Here is a 19,056-nt window from a genome sequence, read left to right on the forward strand (position 1 = left end):
TGACAAATTGATGGTTTAAAATGAATTAATATTTATTTAAGGGTTATTCTTGGTGACCGAGCATTTAAACGCCCTCCCTGCCACAACATCCTTATTTGTTATGTATTCTTAAATAACCTCCCTATTATACACACCATTCTCGCACCTGATTGCCCCTTTCCCATCACAACTGCGCTGACTTTCCTCCTGCCGCGGAGTGACGCGGCCTTAAAACCGGGAGGGGGAGGTGGGAGCAGGGCACGTGCACCAGAAACACTTCCTAGAAACAGCAAGTACGCTGCTCAACCCTGCCTGAACTTTCCCTGTAAACACAGCTCGCTGACAGAACGGCATCCCTCCCTGCGTGGTGGATCCTGCAACTCCTAGAGGGAATGGCACTTCTTGTTTTTAATTAGCAAGGTGAAAGGTGAATTAAAACTAGCTGTTTGGCAAGTCAGTGCAGGAGGCTGTCTGAGAGGCTTCACGGAGCCAGAGACGAGCTGAGCGATAGGAAGGCAGTGCGTGTGCTTGGGGGCTTTTTCCTGAATGAACTGCTTGCAGAAGTGACTAAAAAATACAGTTTCTTCTGGAGCCTACCGGCGTAGTTACCGAACTGAGTGCAGGACATGGCTCTGAAGACTCACTCCTTGGAATGTCCTCTTGCTCCCGGCTTCTAAACAACTGTCCGGGGGAAAGAAAGGTTTTGCATATCTAAATACCGCCTGACAAATGGCAGTTTGGAACTGTGCTCTCTGATGACAACGCGTTTGATTTCTCACAAAGCCTCTCCAACGCCGCCCCCGCAGGGGAGTCCTAAGTAAAACTCAAACCCGTCTTAAATTCAGGATCGGAGGGCTTGCACGGTGAGCGGCAGTATGGCATCCGCGGGACACGTTCTCACCTGGCTCCTGTGGGGTTACTTACTGGAGCTCTGGACCGGAGGTCACACAGCTGATACCACTCACCCCCGGTTACGCCTGACACATAAAGGTAGGTCACCTTTTCAGATCCTTTTGTAAATAAATAAATAAATAGTCATTCAACATAGATCTTTGGTCTTCACAGACCCTTAAAATGCACCTGAAACATTATTGCAAAACTGACTTAAGAGTCAAAGTACCTCTGATTAACATGTCATCTTAGCAGAGCTGAAGGTAGAGCAAAATCACATGCCAAGTTACAGATGTTATTTTTATCTTGTAAATGTTAGGTTTTACTAGTGAGAAGTTCACTCATTAGCAGACACAACAGAAGAGGGTAGAAATCAGGTTGTTAATAGCTTTGAGGGGCTGAATACAGACTGAGTTATCAGTTGGTATTTAAATACCAATTTATGGGAAACAAGGATGTCTGGGAAGGGCTTTAGAAGTAGAGGTGCAATTGTTTTGTTGTTTTGTGTTGCCCATAATGGGGATGAGGGGAGGAAAAAAGAAAATTCCTGACAAACAAAATGGGTCCTTACTCATGATAACAAAGTACTAATCATGTAATTAAAATGACTAACATCTGAAATAAATTAGATTTTCTTGTTGAATTATTACAATTTTTTACATGTGGCAAAAAGTATAGTTTATTAGCAGTTTTGTAAACTGATGTGTATTGATTAAAATATTAGATATTACTCATTTGCATTAATTTTTAATATAAATTCATATTGCTTACCTGCTGATCTATCAGAGTACTTAAATACCTAGTTCTGCAACTATGTCTTTTAAAGCAGCTTTTAGTCATAAATAAATGATCAAAAGATAGCTTTTGCATCAGGATCAGTAAAAGCCAGTCATGAATAGGTTTGGTGATTCTTCCTGTAAAGAAACAAGCAACAAACGAAACCCCACACTCTGAGAAAGTGACTTTGCTGATTTAAAAGAAATTTGGAATAAATTTTCAGGAAAGAAGGATTTGTTATTACCATACATTGAGACAGATAATAGATGCAACAACAGAAATTACATAAGAACCATTTTTTAATTGTGTAAGCTTTCAAATTGCCCCCCACTGTAGAATGAACAGAAGTATGTATTTTTAAAATATAGGCATAATGTTTATCAGTAGGAGAAACAAAAAGAAAGACCTGTCTCAGTTTTAAATGACATGGTTGGTCTTTTTGTCTTTTTATTGGACAATCAACAGTTAATTTTAACTATAGAAATCCTGCATTTTTAGAATAGCTAAAATCTGTGGATTTTTTTTAGTTTAAATAGATTTTCTATAACACTCTCCAGTAGGTAATATGAATTTAAGAGGCACATTGGCACTAAATGTGTAAAGTTTTAAAATACAGTACTTAGCATTAATAGACATCTTTGACTTGGGAAGATGTATCATGGTGTGTATCAAAATGCATATTCCTAAGAGGTAATGATCAAATATATCAAAATGCAGAAATTTGACATGATGGAATATGAACAAATAAATAAGGATATCAGAAAAAAACATAATAAATGAGTTGTTTTTCTTATGTGCACAAGTAGATACATAAGCTGTCAGTTTTGGCAAGATACCATTCTGTTATGCCCAGAATTAACCTTTTATACCTCAATATTAGGGTTCTTGTTTTCTGACAGATAAATATGAATGTATTTTCAAAGATAATCTCATTTTAATATTTTACTAGAGGGTTTATAACTTTGTTGGAGAATACCAAAACTCTGTAATGCAGCTAAATGCTATGCATACTATAGTTATCGAGTTCACCTTCACTAAATCTCTCTTAATTAAAGGCATGCTGTAACTGATTTTATGAATTGTGTTAAATGGTGTGGAAATAGAACTGCTAGTATCTGTGTGTGAACGGGACTGAAAACTCCCACAGAATTTCCCTTTGGATTTAATGGTACTGACTGAGAATGTTCAATATTGTGCTTTTTATACAAAGACAGTGTAGAGTTACCTGAAAATAGAATGTTCTCATTTGTGCAGTTTAGTTAGCAAAGTCAGCTAAGAGATCACACTGGGGATGCAACCCAACGTAGCAAATGCCCCCTGGAAGGGGAAGCAATGGACTGTCAGAGCAGGAATACGCAGTCTCATTGATGAAATATGAAGAACGCATTTACCACTCTACCTTTTGGAATTCAATGTACATTTAGAGGTATCTAAAAACTATGGGTAGGATATTTCTGAGTATAATCTTTTTCTATCTTAAATCCTATCAGTAATGGTAAAATCTCAGCAGTTGGTGACATAGGTCATTAAAGTTATAAATAAGTGCTTGATACATCAAAACAAGAGGCACCAGGTTAAGCAGTGTAGCACCTCTGCACTGCTGCCTGACCCCACCTCCCTGGCGGTGGCCTACCGCATTAATCCAAGGATTCATTTCATAGCCGTGCTCTATACCATATGGGATATGGACAAGCATTTTTCTTATACCCTCCATTATCAAGATGACTTTGAGACCACAAGCCTAGGTCTCTTCCCAAAGAGTCATATATAAAGCTTGAGTTAAATTATGTGAAAATTTGTCCAGAGGGAAAAACAATCCAACAATTTCCTTTTTCTCTCTTCTCCATCCATCACTATCTTTGGAAGTGGCATGTTCTAAAACACAGGTTGGGAAGAGACCATTAGGACTAAAAGGAAGAAAAGACAGAGAAGGAGGGAGACAAGGCAGAAAGTTGGTGTCACATATGGAGCATCTTCTGCCTTACTTTCCACAGTGGGATGAAACTGAATTCCTCCCTCTTCTTGCTGAATTTTCACTCCACTCCATCTTAAGCAAATATGTTAACACAGTGCAAGACTAATTGATTAAAAATGAGATATTTACCCTTGTTGGGCAATACACATTTTTAAATGTATTTTATAGGTATAAGATAAGTGGGATTAACAAATAAAGACCTAGCAGAGATTACAATGTCAAGATTTTTGTCCTGCTCTGTAAGAATTTTCAGTAAAGATGTGAGTTGAAGTTAACTATATCAGGCAAGTATTTAAAAGTTTATGAATATTTAAGAATATAGCTAACTTTATAGCCAATACTGTAAAGAGGGTAATAGTCATGTTATTAATTCAAATTTATAATATTCTACTCCAAGAATTTCCTTGAAAAATAGCTGTGGTCCTCCTGACAAATGCAAAGGAAAGAGTTCTGGTGGATGTAGCCACTTCCCTCTGTTGATGTCTCTTCTCACCTTATCTTTCATCATCCTGCATTAATGAGGTTATACAGGGAAGGCACAGATAATTTTTTTGGTAATGGAGCTGGAAGAAGAAAACAACAAAGGAGCAAAGCCCTATGTCATAGAAGAAATCCCAATGCACATGGAAAGCTCCAGAAATTCAATCAAGGGAGCTTGGCAGATGGGGTTGGTGTTCAAAGTCCCAATAAAGAACAACGCAAGCACAGAGGCCAATGGCTGCTTAAGCAGAGGATGTTCAGTGAAAAAGTAGCTAAATAAAGGTATGGATATGGCAGAAGATCATTCCTAAAATATATTGCCTTTGTAAATGTAGATTTGAGCATCAAATATATATCCATACATATAGAAAGTAGGGTAGAGAGTGTTCATCTACATGGATATAATAAGCATTTTATACAAAATTGCCATTGTTCAGAGAGCTCAGAATTTGTAGTCAGATGCATCTATAGCTGAAGTCCTTCCCCTTAATCCACAGGTGGAAAACACAAGGCCCTCAGGCCGAATCCAGCCCTCTGCTTTGTTTTATCCAGCCCAGCAGCACCTTGTTTCTACCTTGGCAGCAGCGCCAAGCTCTTTGCCCCTAGTTAAGCAGTAGTTACATTTATACAGTCCTAAAATTACATTTGGCCCTTTGAAAGCAACTGTGAGGCTGGTGTGGCCCCCAGTGAAAATGAGTTTGACACCCCTGCTGAACTATTGGTAATTGTGCTTCGGTTTCCTTAAGTTGAAAATAGGATCGTAATGGTGCTTTCTATATCTTACTGGGTTTTTGAGAAAAATTAAATGGAGCGCCAATATCTGGGAAAGCATTTTCTAACCTAAAAATTATATTATTAATGTTTTCCAAAGATTGCTATAACTGAGGTTGAAAGGAAGTATAACGTAAAGAGAAAAACCTTTGGGAATGGCATGAGTTTGGGTATCAGTCAGTGGTATAGAAAACAGGAGAAGTGGCTCCTAATTAGCATAAAATCATGGTTTATCTTGATAGATTTCATGCACCTCAAATCCCCTTTTCCATACCTTTTACCTCTTGTTATAATAATTTAGAAGATGATTATGTCATGTGTGTTTCTCAAAATTCAGTCAGTATTTTTTTGTTATAAAAGTATACATGTATTCATTTATTATACGTATTTGCTTTATAGGTTACATTAAATTTTTTTCCATTTATATACATGGAAAACAAAGAGACAGAATTTTAGAAGAGCATTTCTGAATGATCATCCTGGAGGCTGTAGCATTTACTTTCTATCTAGGGCAGGTAAAAAAGAGGCGGTAACCAAGCCAGTCTTTCCTGACCTGGCTCATAGCTTTGTCTCTTCAGTGGTAACTAGGTATCGTCAATGGTGACATTCGTCACACATCCCTGTGTGGTTAGTAACTAAAAACTGGTCATGAGGCATCACTTATAAAGGAAGTAGTTAAAATAGGACCCAGAAGAAAATATAAACCATCCTGTCCAGATCTCATTAGGGGGAATCACTGAGAATTAAGTAAGGGAAACTGTGTGTGTGTGCGTGTGTGTGTGTGTGTGTGTGTGTGTGTGTATTTTTAAGCCACTGGGTGAAATGAAAGGAATTAAAATGTTTTGTTGAGTTTGGTTTACATAGAATGTATCTATAGAACACACCTGTATAAGGATTTTGGATAGGGCTATTCTTTGTATTTTTATATATGTTATAGACAAATATTGCCTGTGCATCACAGAAGTGTATCTGGATATACAAAAGCCCCTGAATGGCTCTATGAGTCTTTTAGTTTGTATCTGAATGTTGGGTATTACATTGGGAATACAGTTACCCTTTAGTATAGAAACAGAGTGAGGTGAAATCAGAGTTAAGAAAAGCAGTAAGTGAAATTGGTAAATGAATGAACCAGGCCAATTTTGGATGGAAGAATAATTTAATCGTATAAAATCATTTCTTAAAAATTTTGACACTGTTCCATACACAATAAAGAACCAATACTTTCTTGACTAATCAATATATGCAATGGTCATTTTGTTACAATGAAATGTTCTTTCAAAAATGTGTGTTGTCCTATTATTTGGTTGTTTAGCCTAAGAGCATTTCATCAAGGAGGCCTCTTCTGTCTGGGATGAGATCACTCAGTGGCCTCAGTTCCACAACCACATAATAAGGCATCAAGCATCAGATTGGTCATTGCTGGTGAAAACTGTTGTGAACCATCAGCCCAGCCAGTTTTGTTTCATCAGTTATCTGCTGGACTCATCATTGGGAATTCTTAGTGGGAGAGCCTGCAAAGACTACTCCTTTATCTTTGTGTGTAACACTAGTCTGTGGTTTAGGAGAGGAATTTAGTCTGCAGGAATCCAGAAATGGCACTATGCATGCATGCATGCCCCATCATACAGAGCCACGGCAGTGCTCAAGTGGCCTTGTAAATGCATTCTCAAAGAAATGAAAACAAAACATAACTGAAGTTATATGACTTAAACATTTCCTAAAAAGGTGCAGAGTGAAGGTTTAAATTATTTTCTCAGTTTCAATAGACAGAGCTCAATGTTGGTAGTAGTCTTTAGCACAATATCTGACATTTTGGAATATTATATAAATTATACAAAGGGTAATGATTATTTTAATAACGTTTTTTTCACAGTGTGGTTTTAAGTACCATTTGAAGCATAAAAATTATCAAAGTCATTAGTTATTTCTTACACTTAATTTAAGCAAGCATTATTTTTATGTTCATGATAATTATGGTAATGACAAGACTGGATATTTTATAGGCAGGATTTTCTGGACTATGAGTGTAAAGGATGTGTTAATATCCCATTTGAACCAAGTATTATAATCTGTGATATTGACAGAACATTTTCTGTCAAAGAATGTGGTGATTTCAAGAATGGAAATGTCTGTGGAACTGATAACTTGATTTCATATTCACATGGCCCTCGTGGTGGACCAGGTGTGATTGATGACTCAGGAAGTTTTCAGCCTTAGTGCTAATGGCTAGTACAACATATTCCCACTATATTGTCCCATTTTCTTGGTAATCTTGCCTCTGCTACTAGTATGAAAAAAAATAAAGAGAAATACATGATTTGCCTGATTTCTGAGCTTTAGAAATGTATTTCCACTTCTATCCCTGGTAACTAAACGTGTAGCTCTCACTGCTCTCTCTCAAGGATTTAGCTCGAAGCCTTGGCACAGTACACACAGCAGGGAGTGTAGGCCCAGGTGTCAGATACAAAACACTGCCGCATTCTAGACTTTGGGTGAGTCATGCCTAAAGTGAGTCTTGCTTCTGGCTGCGTGACCTGAACAATTCACTTATCTTTTCTGAGTATAACCTTCTCATCTTTAAAATGGGGTAAGGTATAACTTGCGGGACCCTCAAAGGATTATATGAGATAATACAAATTAATGTGGCAAAAATTTTACCCTTAAGAAGCTTTTTCTAAGTTCTTCAATAAATCAGAAGATATTCAGAGAGAATTAGCCTACCCTCCTTTCCTTTTTTATCCTAAAAGCAATCATGAGTTAATTATTAATTTATAACTTAAAACAAGGGAAGATCCTTAATCATCAGTTTTTTTACTTGAAAGCAAAGATGTTTCTTTTATGAATCCAGCTCCTGTTGGAATAAATGACTGGAAAGAACACGAGATATTGGCATCTCTTGTGTTTGTAAGTTACTGTAGAATTTTGTTGATAATTTAAAGTCGGAACTTTGCCTGATGGAACCTTGGAGACAGCAGACCAAAGCCACAAAGTAAACAAGTTACTAAGAAAGGTAATTGTAGACCCAGCTTTGTGAAGCACAAAAGAACTAATATTACTAAGGCCAGACTACACTGTTAAAAGTTAAACTAAACAGTGTCCTACAAACAGCCACCGGCCTAGCAGGTATTGTTTGTTTTGAAAGTGAAAGAATGCTTTCTATTCTACCTGATCCTGGATAAACAGGTAAGCCGTCTGGTGTGGAGCACCATTCCTGACACTTGGTAGGTGTTCAATAAATGCTATTAAGTGAGTAGATGACTCAAACAAAATGATTCAGGGCAGTGTTTTTAAAGGAAAATCTGATGGGGGTGGGGTGAGGAGTACCAAGGAGACTAAGGAATCCTGAACAGCTATTTATGGCTCCTTTGGTAAAACACACATTAGGAGAAAGACTAGGGCTTTCTCTGCCTATTCACCTCTGTGTCCCTCAGTGGCCATTGTAGTGAAGTGGCTGGGGCCAGCAGATGCGCTCCCAACAGCAGCTATAAGTTCTCATCTGTAATCAGTGTTCTTTTATTGTTGATGTTGCTTTTAAATGTACTCCCCCTCCTCCACATTTTAAAGACTTTTTTAATAGAAATTGTAGCTTTCCAGCAAAATAAGAGGAAGGAACAGAGATTTCCCTAATACCCCTGTCTTCACACATACATAGCCTCCCATGATCAATAGCCTCCGCCAAAGCAGTGCCTGTGTTACCATGGATGAACCTACAATGACACATCTTAGTCACCCAAGTCCATAGTGTATCTCAGGGTTTACTCTTGGTGGTGTACATTCTACAGGTTTGAACAAAGGTATGATGACATGTACCCATCCTGATACTATCATACAGAATGTTTTCACTGCCCTTTTAAAAAACCTCTATGCTCCACCTATTTAGCACTCGCCTCTGACCCCTGACAATCCACTTTTTGGTGCACTTGACTTTCCTGGGTGATGACCACAAGCCCTTTGTTTTGTCCGTATCACCTCATCCGTTCATTACCCACCTGTGGTGTCACTACCATCTTCCCCTCTTGTACTCCTCCCCTGCTTCTCTTCCAGAAAAGTGTGTTTATTTCATCCTCACCTTAAACCAAATATAGAAAGAAAAGATGTTGTTACTGAATATGTATTTATTGGTCGTCAGTTTACCCGTGATACTTCATTTTTGTTGTCTAATTCAATGAAAAGAAAATGTGATGGTTTAATTTTTAAAAATTTAATTACAGTCATTAAGCATTCAAAATGCATTGAAATTCATGACTTAGGAAATGAAATATTAAAATAAATAACTTACGAGCTACCTGGAACTTGTCCTCTTTGTCTAGTGTATTTCACTAGTGCAAAGCTGATGATGCTCCCAGGTGCCACGGGACTATGGGGCATTGAAAAGGGAAGGAATTAGGGTACTGAATGGGAGAAAATACTCTCTGCCATCCATGCTGTGGCTAAACTTAAGTTCGAACATTACTTATGTCAACCTATTTCTATGCAGTTTTGGTTTGTATTCTCTGAGTTTTGAGTTTTAATTCATTGAAACCAGAATGCACAGGGCTTTTTATTCACAGCATAGAGCAAAGGAGCAGCATCCTGAAGGATAAGTCACACTGGTGATTTTAGGTGTGACTTATTTCAGAACCAGAAAAGAACAGCAGCAGAGAAAATGGGGATAAAAGAGGAAGAAAATAGAGGTCATCTGGGGACACTGTCTCTTTCCTTCCTACCAATTCCCTCCCAGGAAATAATGGGAACTGAGGAGGGCTTTAAATTCAAAGCTCCAGATACACTGTGGAACTAAAGTCAAAGAGGCTGACAGCACTGCAGTGCAGCTATTTATGTCCACTGATTGCTTTTTTCCTAACCCCGAGTCAAAAAGTTTATTATGGACTGTGTGCTTTCTGAGATCCTTTCAATTCTTTGCCTCTCTTTACCAGACCTCCCAGTGAGGCTAATTTCTCCAAAACACTTCTGCAAATTTTATTAGCATGATCTAGTGGAAAGAGTATGGGCATACAATTTCCAATTCTAGGTTTGAATCTACAGCGTATCCTATTTTATGCTGAATTTTTCTTGCTAAATCATTGAACTTCTGGGACTAATGAACACTGGCTTTCTATCTAATGTGCTTCTTGTAGAAAATTTAACTGTACCATGGAGATGTATGACATTGTATTGTGTTGACTTATAATGCTCTTTAATTTCTATGTATGTTTTAAAACATACATATTTTAAGATCTTTGAGGACAAGGATTACTGTTTTGGTAAGATATTTGTGGACAGAATAAAATGATTTATTCAGATCATTCCTAAGGACTGTAATTGAAGGCTGGGTATTTAGCATCTTCTTAATAAAAAACTAAAGAAAATGTTTTGTTGTTTTTGTTGTTGTTGCCTTCACATATGGTCAAAATGATAAAATTATACAGGCTTATTTTTTAAGAGGTAGAGCCACTATAGTATTCACCAAAGGAAAGGCTTAGTAGGATTCAATTGCAGAGGAGATGATGTTGTTTATGATTTTTTTCTGCTCCTCTTCAAACTGGAGAGGAGATAGAAGCTGGGGTTAAACCAGCACTGTACAAAGTGGCCAGGCCTGGCAGCATCAGCCTCTCCTGGGAGCTACTGAATCAGGCCTACTGCATCAATGATCCTGGGGCTCTGTGTTTTCACGAGCCCTGACAGTGATTCTTAATGCACACTCCAGCAGGAGAAACCCTGGGGTAAGTGTCTGGGGTGATGCTACAAAGGAGCTTCACTTTCATATTATCTTTTTAAATTTTTTCTCCTTTAGTTGTATCACCCTGGTTAAGGATGTAACATTCAAATTTCCAAATGACAGCCTTGGTCTTGATAAATATACTTAAATTCATAAATATCTAACTATTATATTATTCCATATTTATTATATTTATAGTAGATAAGGTTTTTAAAAGAGTTTATTTATTTATTTTTATAGAGAAGGGAATGGGGTCAGAAAGAGAGGCAGAGAAACATCAATGTGTGGTTGTTTCTCACGTACCCCCTACTGGGGACCTGGCCCACAACCCAGGTATGTGCCCTGATTGGGAATTGAACCAGTGACCCTTTGGCTCAGAGGCTGGCACTCAATGCACTGAGCCACACCAGCCACGGCTATAGTAGATAAGATTTTTATATAGAACTATTGATAACAGTATACAAATTAAATCTCTTTTTAATGATTAATGATATAAAGTGTGACATTATGCTATCATTGAGTTCAGGTGAAAAAACACCTAATATTGGTTGACTGAAATTACATTTTGTAACATTTCAGAATTCCTTAATCTCTCAGTGAAAAGTTTTCTTAGACTAGTGAAATTAGGTCCACTTCATTTCTTTGTTATATATCCTGATCTTTTTCTTCAGGGATTTGGAATCATCTGTATCTATTTAAGCCATATTTGTTCATTTAGTCATTCACTTATTCTATGATTGTTTGAAGAGCTTCTTCAAAGGTTTAGGTACAGAAAATCATGCTAAAGATTTAAGAATTAAAAAAAAAAAGTTTTCTAAATGCAATGTGTATCCTGGATGGAATCCTGGAACAGTAAAAGGATGTTAGGATAAAAACTTAAAAAAATCTAAATAAAAATGGGCTTTAAACATCAATAATAGTGTATTAATATAGGTTTATTAACTATGGCAAACGTACTGTATTAATGTAAGCTATTAATAATAGGGGAAACTAGGTATATGGAAACTCTTTGCACTATCTTTACAACTTTTCTGTAAATCTAAAACTATTCTAAAGTAAGTTTATTAACACACATCCACATCCCCCCCACCACCTATACCACCCCAACTCGTTCTCTAAGAAGCTTAAGGTTTAGTTGTAAAAAAGAGACAAACCATAATAAAGCAGGATATATATATAATAAAGCAAACTATATATATATATATATATATATATGTGTGTGTATATATATAGTTGAGAAAGTATCCAGACATTTATTGAAGAAAATACAAGACACAAGAAACATTGTACACAGGACAATGACACCTCAGTCCCTTTCAAAGTAGGCACCTTGGGACCTCACACAGTTCTCCCAATTGCTATCAGCTGCCAAATTGTATTTTCCGAATCTCATCAATATTCTGAAATCTCTTCTCTTTCAAAGGTGATTTTAGTTTTGGGAAAAGCCAGAAGTCACAGGGCACCATATCTGGGCTGTAGCAGGCCTAAGTCACCTGCATGATTTGATGTTTTGCCAAAAAACTGCACAAGACATGGTGCATGAGTGGGCGTGTTGTCGTGATGAAGCTGCCAATCACCAGTTGCCCACAGCTGCAGCCTTCTGAATCATCTGAATAATTCCCAAGGAGGAATGTTTAAGTTTAAGGAAAAATTTGATGAAGATTTGTTGCTATACTCACCCAGTCATTTTGAATGTGACAGTCACACAGTACACATGTTCACTCAATGGCAGCTACTGCCCCCAGTGACTGCTAGTACAGTGAAGTTGTCATTGTTCACTCATGTGCATTCCAGTCCACTCTCCTTGGCTGCCAGGTTACATCAATGTCGTGCAAACTGCTCTTATATTAACAATGTCTGGACTTTTTCTGGATAGATTGTGTGTGTGTGTGTGTGTATACACACATGCATATATATACATATATGCATAAAGATATATCTGTATATATCTTTAACAGTGCTATAGAAATAGAGTTCAGAGTTGAAGGAGAACCAAAGCTCAGTCTTGGAGATGAGTAGAGGAGTCTGGGCAAGAAGCAATGAGCATATTGTCTGTGTGTCTTATGCTTTCTTGTCACCATTCTGGCCATCATCCCACTGCCATTCCATTGTATATAGTTCACTGTGTCCTCCTTGAAACAGAGTTACCCTTGAATATCCAATTAACTGAAGACCACTGTGTTCATAGTTCTGCTACACACGATAATATCAGAACTGTTCTTTATTATCCTCAAATTACCCTGTTTCTTCACTACTGTAAGGAATTCTCACTTTCTTTAAGTAATATACAAATAATGCAAATTCACAGGTAGATTTTGAAATATTTGAAGGCAAGCTTATTGCATTTTATTGTTTGAATCCTTAGAATCTGACAAACTTCTTGTACTTAATAAATTTATTTTATCTATTGCACTTGATGTATAGAATTTAATTGTTATCTCTATTTGCATTATTATTACCAATCTTAACTCCTTTCTCAAATGCCACATGTAAAAGCTTCCAAATAAAGATCTCAGAAAATGAGATGCTGGGTATGGTGGAGCATTCAGAAGTCAGGGAAAAAGGTTGAGAATACTTTTCTTTTGCCCTGTTCCACAAAGTTGGATCCTGGTTTGGCTTCAGGTCTTCTATTATAAAAGCCCTGAACAGATATCCAGAACTGCTTTAAAATTACTCAGAAAATATCCATATTTTATTGAAAGATACAGTTTGAGGCTTTGGCAGAGGGTGGTTTGAATTTATCTGGGTCATTATGTAATCAACATCACACTTCAGTCACTTTGCTTCTCATTTGCTCCAGTGGTGACCTCCCAATGTCCAATGTAGCATCTCATTCATTTCTAGAATGAAGAACTATGAAGAGAGACAAACAGTTAATGCATGTAATTAGTAACAAAGAAAGCAAGGACAGGACTATGAAATCATAACTGACATCTTTGTTTTAGAGGAATGCCTTCAATGACCAATGACAAAAAGCCAGAGTGTTGGGTTTTTTTTTTTTCAGTTTATCCCTGTGTGAAGGTCGTTTATGAATAATTTGGTTGTTGCCTTTGTTTTGTGGATTTATCACTTTAAAAGCATAGTTGTGAGTAATAATATGAGGAGGAGAATAATGATTACGTTTTATAATTATAATTAGTTTTATAAGGTATTTTCAATTTATTTTTCTAACCTAAGTTAATTCAGAAAGAACCAATGAAAATTTTATCTTAATAAGATTTTATTATCTAAAAGCCTTAAAAAATGACACTGTATTTTGCAATGTTGTATCCTTGAAGCTTTTTTAGCACCATATAAATTAAACAAATATAATATACCTAACATGAAAGAGGAATTTAATAGAAATAAACAAAAATGTCAAATGTAAAGATAATTCAGGAGAATGCACACATTTGTCACTGTCTCTCACTATCATAAGGAGTAAATAAATATGGAAATAGGAAACACTTGATTATTTTAGTTTTAGAAACTAAAGTAAGGTTGTCAAAATAAATATGTAGAAGATAGGGTCATGTTGATAATTTTTTTTTAAATATTGTATTTTTTGTTTTTCTTTTATTTATTTATTTTTACAGAGAGGGGAAAGGTAGGAAAAAAGAAGAGAGAGAAACATGGATGTACTAGAGAAACATCAATCAGCTGCCTCTCACACACCTCCAACTGGGGACCTGGCCCACAACCCAGGCATGTGCCCTGACTGGGAATTGAACTGGCAACCTTTCAATCAGCAGGCTGGCACTCAATCCCCTGAGCCACACCAGCCAGGGCTCTTTATTTTTAGAGAGAGGCAAAGGGAGGAAGAGAGGGAGAGAAACACTGGTGTGAGAGAGAAACATTGTTTGGTTGCCTCTTCAATGCACCCCCACTAGGGACTGAACCTACAACCCAGACATGTGCCCTGACTGGGGATGGAACTGGTGACTTTTTGTTTTGCAGGATATTGCCCAACCAACTTAGATGCATTGGTCAGAACCATTTTTATAATTCTGAGCAAGAAAAAAGTAATATATTTGTTAAAGAAAAGGGGAAAAGTAATGGAAAATAAAAATGATTCTTTTGGAAATAGTATCATTATGGATGAAAATGATATATCTTATATTTCCTTATCAAAAGCAAAAAAGGAAAAAAAAAGGGAAAAAAGAAATTTCAAGTTTGGCATCATCACAATGCATAAATGTTACACACATTTCTCATCAGAGTAGTGGAATCTGACAGACACTTTATAATTGCTTAGAATGAGGACTTGAATACTGAGCTTGCTGGCAGTTTAAGGGTCTGCAAAACTTGAGTTAACCATATGTTGTGTTCTCAGAATAGCCATATCACCCATGTTTAAAATTTAAACCAAAAAGAAAAAAATATTTCTTCTAAGTCAAATGATATAACTTTAGTTTCTGATGTACTTAATTACCTAAAAATCACGTCTTCCCATTAATAAGAGAACAGAAAATACTTCCATTTTGTTTGTCCAGATGAAGAAAGAGAAAAGAGAAGATAAGATTATTAAATACTAGAATGGATTTTATAAGCCACAAAAATATCAATTTTTTACTATATTGTTACAGTTATAAGAAGTTAATGTTTAAACTTCAACACATTAATATACTTTGATTTTCTAGTAATTTCCCAAAGCAAAATTACCTTGTAATAATATGCAGATAACCATAAGAAGAAGAAAAATGTTACAGTTAAGTCTATCATGCTTACAATTAAAAGAATGTAATTACATATTTGTCATTATATTTCTCTGAAGTAAAACAAAAGTTATGTACTGGGCACTGTTTTTGACAGATTTCTTTTGCCAAATGTTTTTTACTTGCTCCAAAACGTGTATGCCCAAACTGAAATCTGATCTAATTTAGAATGGTAGAAGAAAATTTCCTATCTGGAGAGTAAAAAGACCCCAAGACTTAAGTATCAATAAAAGTGGACAAGAACAAAAATGACAAATAAAATTAAGAAATTTATACCAGTGACAAAGTCCACGTGCAGTTAAAGTAGTAATCACTCTGAAACACATTAGATGCCTTTTTATAACATAGGTCTCAGAGAATGTAAAATAAATAGAATACTAGGATTTTATTATATACAGTTATATTTTGGAATACATAATTATGTTTACAAGGCTTTTACATTTCTTAGTGAACATATTATAACAGAAATATATTTTTTTAGACTAGAAATGTCATTTGTCCCTTCAGTCTGCTAATTTACACCCACTGCATGGTTAGCACAGTCCTAGATATTGCTTTATTTTTGAATGCTCAGAATACTGGTAAATGAGAAAATTTATAGTCATTGGTAAGAATAAAACTTGCCAGCAAAGGCATTGGTATAGGGTGCACTCTGCCTGTGAATGGTTTCTGGAATAGAGATTCATTGCTGACAGATCCACTGCACTTTACTTCTGAGACTCCTCCAGCCAGGCCCCCAGTTGCCATTCACACTGCTAGCCACTGAAATTTCCCTTTGTCTTTCATTATTTTTTTCTTTTATACAAATAGGCCCAGCTGCTCCTGCAGCCGGTTGCCACACTCCCCCATACTGCTCTTGCTGGGGATGGCAGCCAGAGCAAAGAATAACAGCTGGGATTGGCTTACTTTGGCATCTAAATAATTTTGGGTGGGTCCATTCCTAACTTTATTATTTCATTTAATTTATAATCTTTCCTTCTGCTGAACTTTTAAAAAATAGACAAATGCTGTTTTTCCGAAACATTTTCCTCCTCTGGCTGTGACTCTCTTCTACCTGGCTGCTCAAGGCAAACAGACTGGTTCATTTTTGCACATTGTTATTTTTTCCATTTTTAAGCACCTTTTGGAAAACGAATGCAGCAGAAACAAATCTGTTGGTGTGATCTTGGATACTTACTAAATTTTTCTTTGACTCAAAGAGGTGAATAATAACAGTGCCTATGCCACTGACTGTGATAAGGATTGAAAGAAGGAATATTTGAGTGCCTTTAGAATAGTGCCTGGCACAATAGTAAGTGCTAAGTGATTGTTTGATAGAAAGAAAATCAAAGAGAGAGGGACAGGAAAATAGAGCAGAAGAGAGCACACCAAAGCACAAGTGGAGCAAGAAGGAGGAGAGAGAGAAGAGGGAGAAAGGGAGGGAGGTAGGAGGAAGGTGGGGGACAAAGAAAGAGTAGGAGGGAAGAAGGAAAGGAGGGAGGAATAACTGCTGGAGTGTAGAAAAATGGAATTAATTGCACTTGTGCAATAATTAATGTTATGCACTTAGCATTTCATACATCTTATTCCAACCAAATAATCAACCAAAATCATGAAATAGAAGACTGGAGTTTAGAACTTGTGAAATTTCACTCAAATTATAGAATTTCTTTGAAGGTAAGAATTTTAGATGGCATCTAGTTAGGTGGTCAGACACTACTTGATAAGGAAGACCATTTCACTTTCTATGTTCTAATAAGGAGGAAGTACTTACCCACCTAATTCCAAATCTGACTTAACTAGATTTCTTACACTTATTAGCCTTAGTTCTTCTCTCTGACGCCAGCAGGGCATACGTCTTGACAGTCTTCCAGATGCTTAAAGTTATCACGCCCCTTTGTGGAGGGTGCATCTTCCTGGAGCCATGGTTATTCTGACTCTCTGACTGTGTTGTCAGTGTTTTGATCATGCTCCCCTTTGACAATATCCCCCTTAATAGGGAGCATCACAGCCAATACTCAAGAGATGCCTGCCTGGTTCACAGAATGGTGCCGCTATTAACTGGTGACTTTTGTTTATTAAAGCCACCTGAGTTGACAGTAGCTTATTTGGCAAATATGCCACTGTTGGTTTATGTTGAGATTGCTGTCAGCACTTCTAAGGGGTTTTCATAAAGACTCTAAGTCAGCGCTCTCCTTTATTTCACATGTGTGGTTTATTTGTGAAAATTAAGGATAACCCTCTCCTACTCTCTCCAGTCCAGAATGGGGATCATAAGCACAGTGACAGCATTCGGTGCCCTGGAAAAGGGCAGAGGCTCTGGAGTGAGACATTCAAAGGCTATTTCTGGCATTGTGTATTCTTGCTTAACTTTCTTCAGTTTCTGCATTTATTGTCTTTAGGGAACTAGTTAATTAGGAAGGATAAAATTTGAATTCATTGTAGAAATTCTTTTAAAGTATTTTAAAATTTATAGTATACATTTTGGGAAACTCTCTCTAAAATGTCAGTATTTGGAAGAAGTTAAACATACATTGAAGACAATTTTAAAATTAGAATATGCAAAATATATGCTTTTAGCATTTAGGAAAGATGTAGACCATAAATATCATTGCTGATTTTTCCTAAATATTATAAAAGAATTTACATAATATAGTAAATGAAATTTTAATTTTAAATTCTTTAATATGAAGAAGTAAAAGTCCTTTTTTAATGGCTAAAGTAAACAAACTTTTTAAATATCTTAATTTTTATTTTAAAAGAATCTGGAATAGTCATCACAACAGAATGGCAAAATTAAAGTACTATTATAGCTGTGATTGCTTAATTTTATAACTTTAATTTGCTGTTGTTTTGTAGATTTGCTAGTCTCTCTGGATATTTATAAAAGTTCTATGCTTCAAAAATAATCATAAAATACTTTTAAATAATTATTTCATTAATTCTTTATAAATCAAGGAGGCAAATCAGATCAGGAAAAACTCTAGAAAAATAATTCCACAGAAAACTTTATATGATTAAAAATATGCATCATTAAAATGAAATTTTAAAAAATCCTATATTTTTACTAATTTACATATAGTCTCTGTTTCATATTAGTTATGGGATTAAATTCATCCAGGCTCCTTTGCAATAATACTGTTTTATGTATCTTTATGCAGCTGTTTACACTTTTTTCAGATTTTGAATAAAAGAGGAAGAATGACTCATAATAGTAAAACATTGTAATTGTTATAAAATGTATCAGTAATTATCATATGTAGCTCTGCATACAAGTTTATATAACATTAATTGACAGTGTTATAAAATTTTATGCTATAATAAATAGGATATCTGTGTGAGGGAGGACCCCCCACAAAAAAGGAATTAATTTTTTTTTAAATTGTATATTTATTCTTACATGTTTAAGCGTCAGTCACCTTCAAAGTACTCTCCATTTGATGCAATACACCTATCGAGACATTTTTTTCCACTGCTCAGAACAGTTTTTGAACTCATTGGTTTTGATGCCTTTTAGTGCTTCTGTCTTTTTTTGTTTCACCTCTTCCACATTGGCAGAACATTTCCCTTTGAGGACTTTTTTCATCCAGGGAAACCAAAAAAAAAAATTATGTCAGGGCAAGATGGGGTGCATAGGGAAGGTGGGCATGGGTCATGCTGTTTTTGGTCAAAAACTGCTGAACACTCAGTGCAAGGCATGCTGATAAATCTCTCATCCTGAAATGGGCAAAAGTGTTGAGAGAGACTTCAAACAAAATTCACTAAAGCCAAACAGCCTCTCACAGCAACACCAGCTGGTACACTGATACAGT

The 19,056-nt window shown here is 36.2% G+C and overlaps 1 protein-coding gene across 1 annotated transcript in view; it reads left to right on the forward strand.

Moving 5' to 3' along the window:
* Nucleotides 1-214: 214 nt before the first annotated feature.
* The window catches only part of SEMA3E (semaphorin 3E), a 258,176-nt gene continuing 239,334 nt past the window's right edge, over nt 215-19,056 (forward strand). The window contains exon 1 of the mRNA XM_028525862.2: nt 215-969. Coding sequence (XP_028381663.1) covers nt 855-969 — 115 coding nt within the window. The 5' untranslated portion in view covers nt 215-854. The remainder of the gene's footprint in view (nt 970-19,056) is intronic.

Source organism: Phyllostomus discolor, chromosome 10, assembly GCF_004126475.2.
Source record: "Phyllostomus discolor isolate MPI-MPIP mPhyDis1 chromosome 10, mPhyDis1.pri.v3, whole genome shotgun sequence".
Taxonomy (NCBI): Eukaryota; Metazoa; Chordata; class Mammalia; order Chiroptera; family Phyllostomidae; genus Phyllostomus; species Phyllostomus discolor.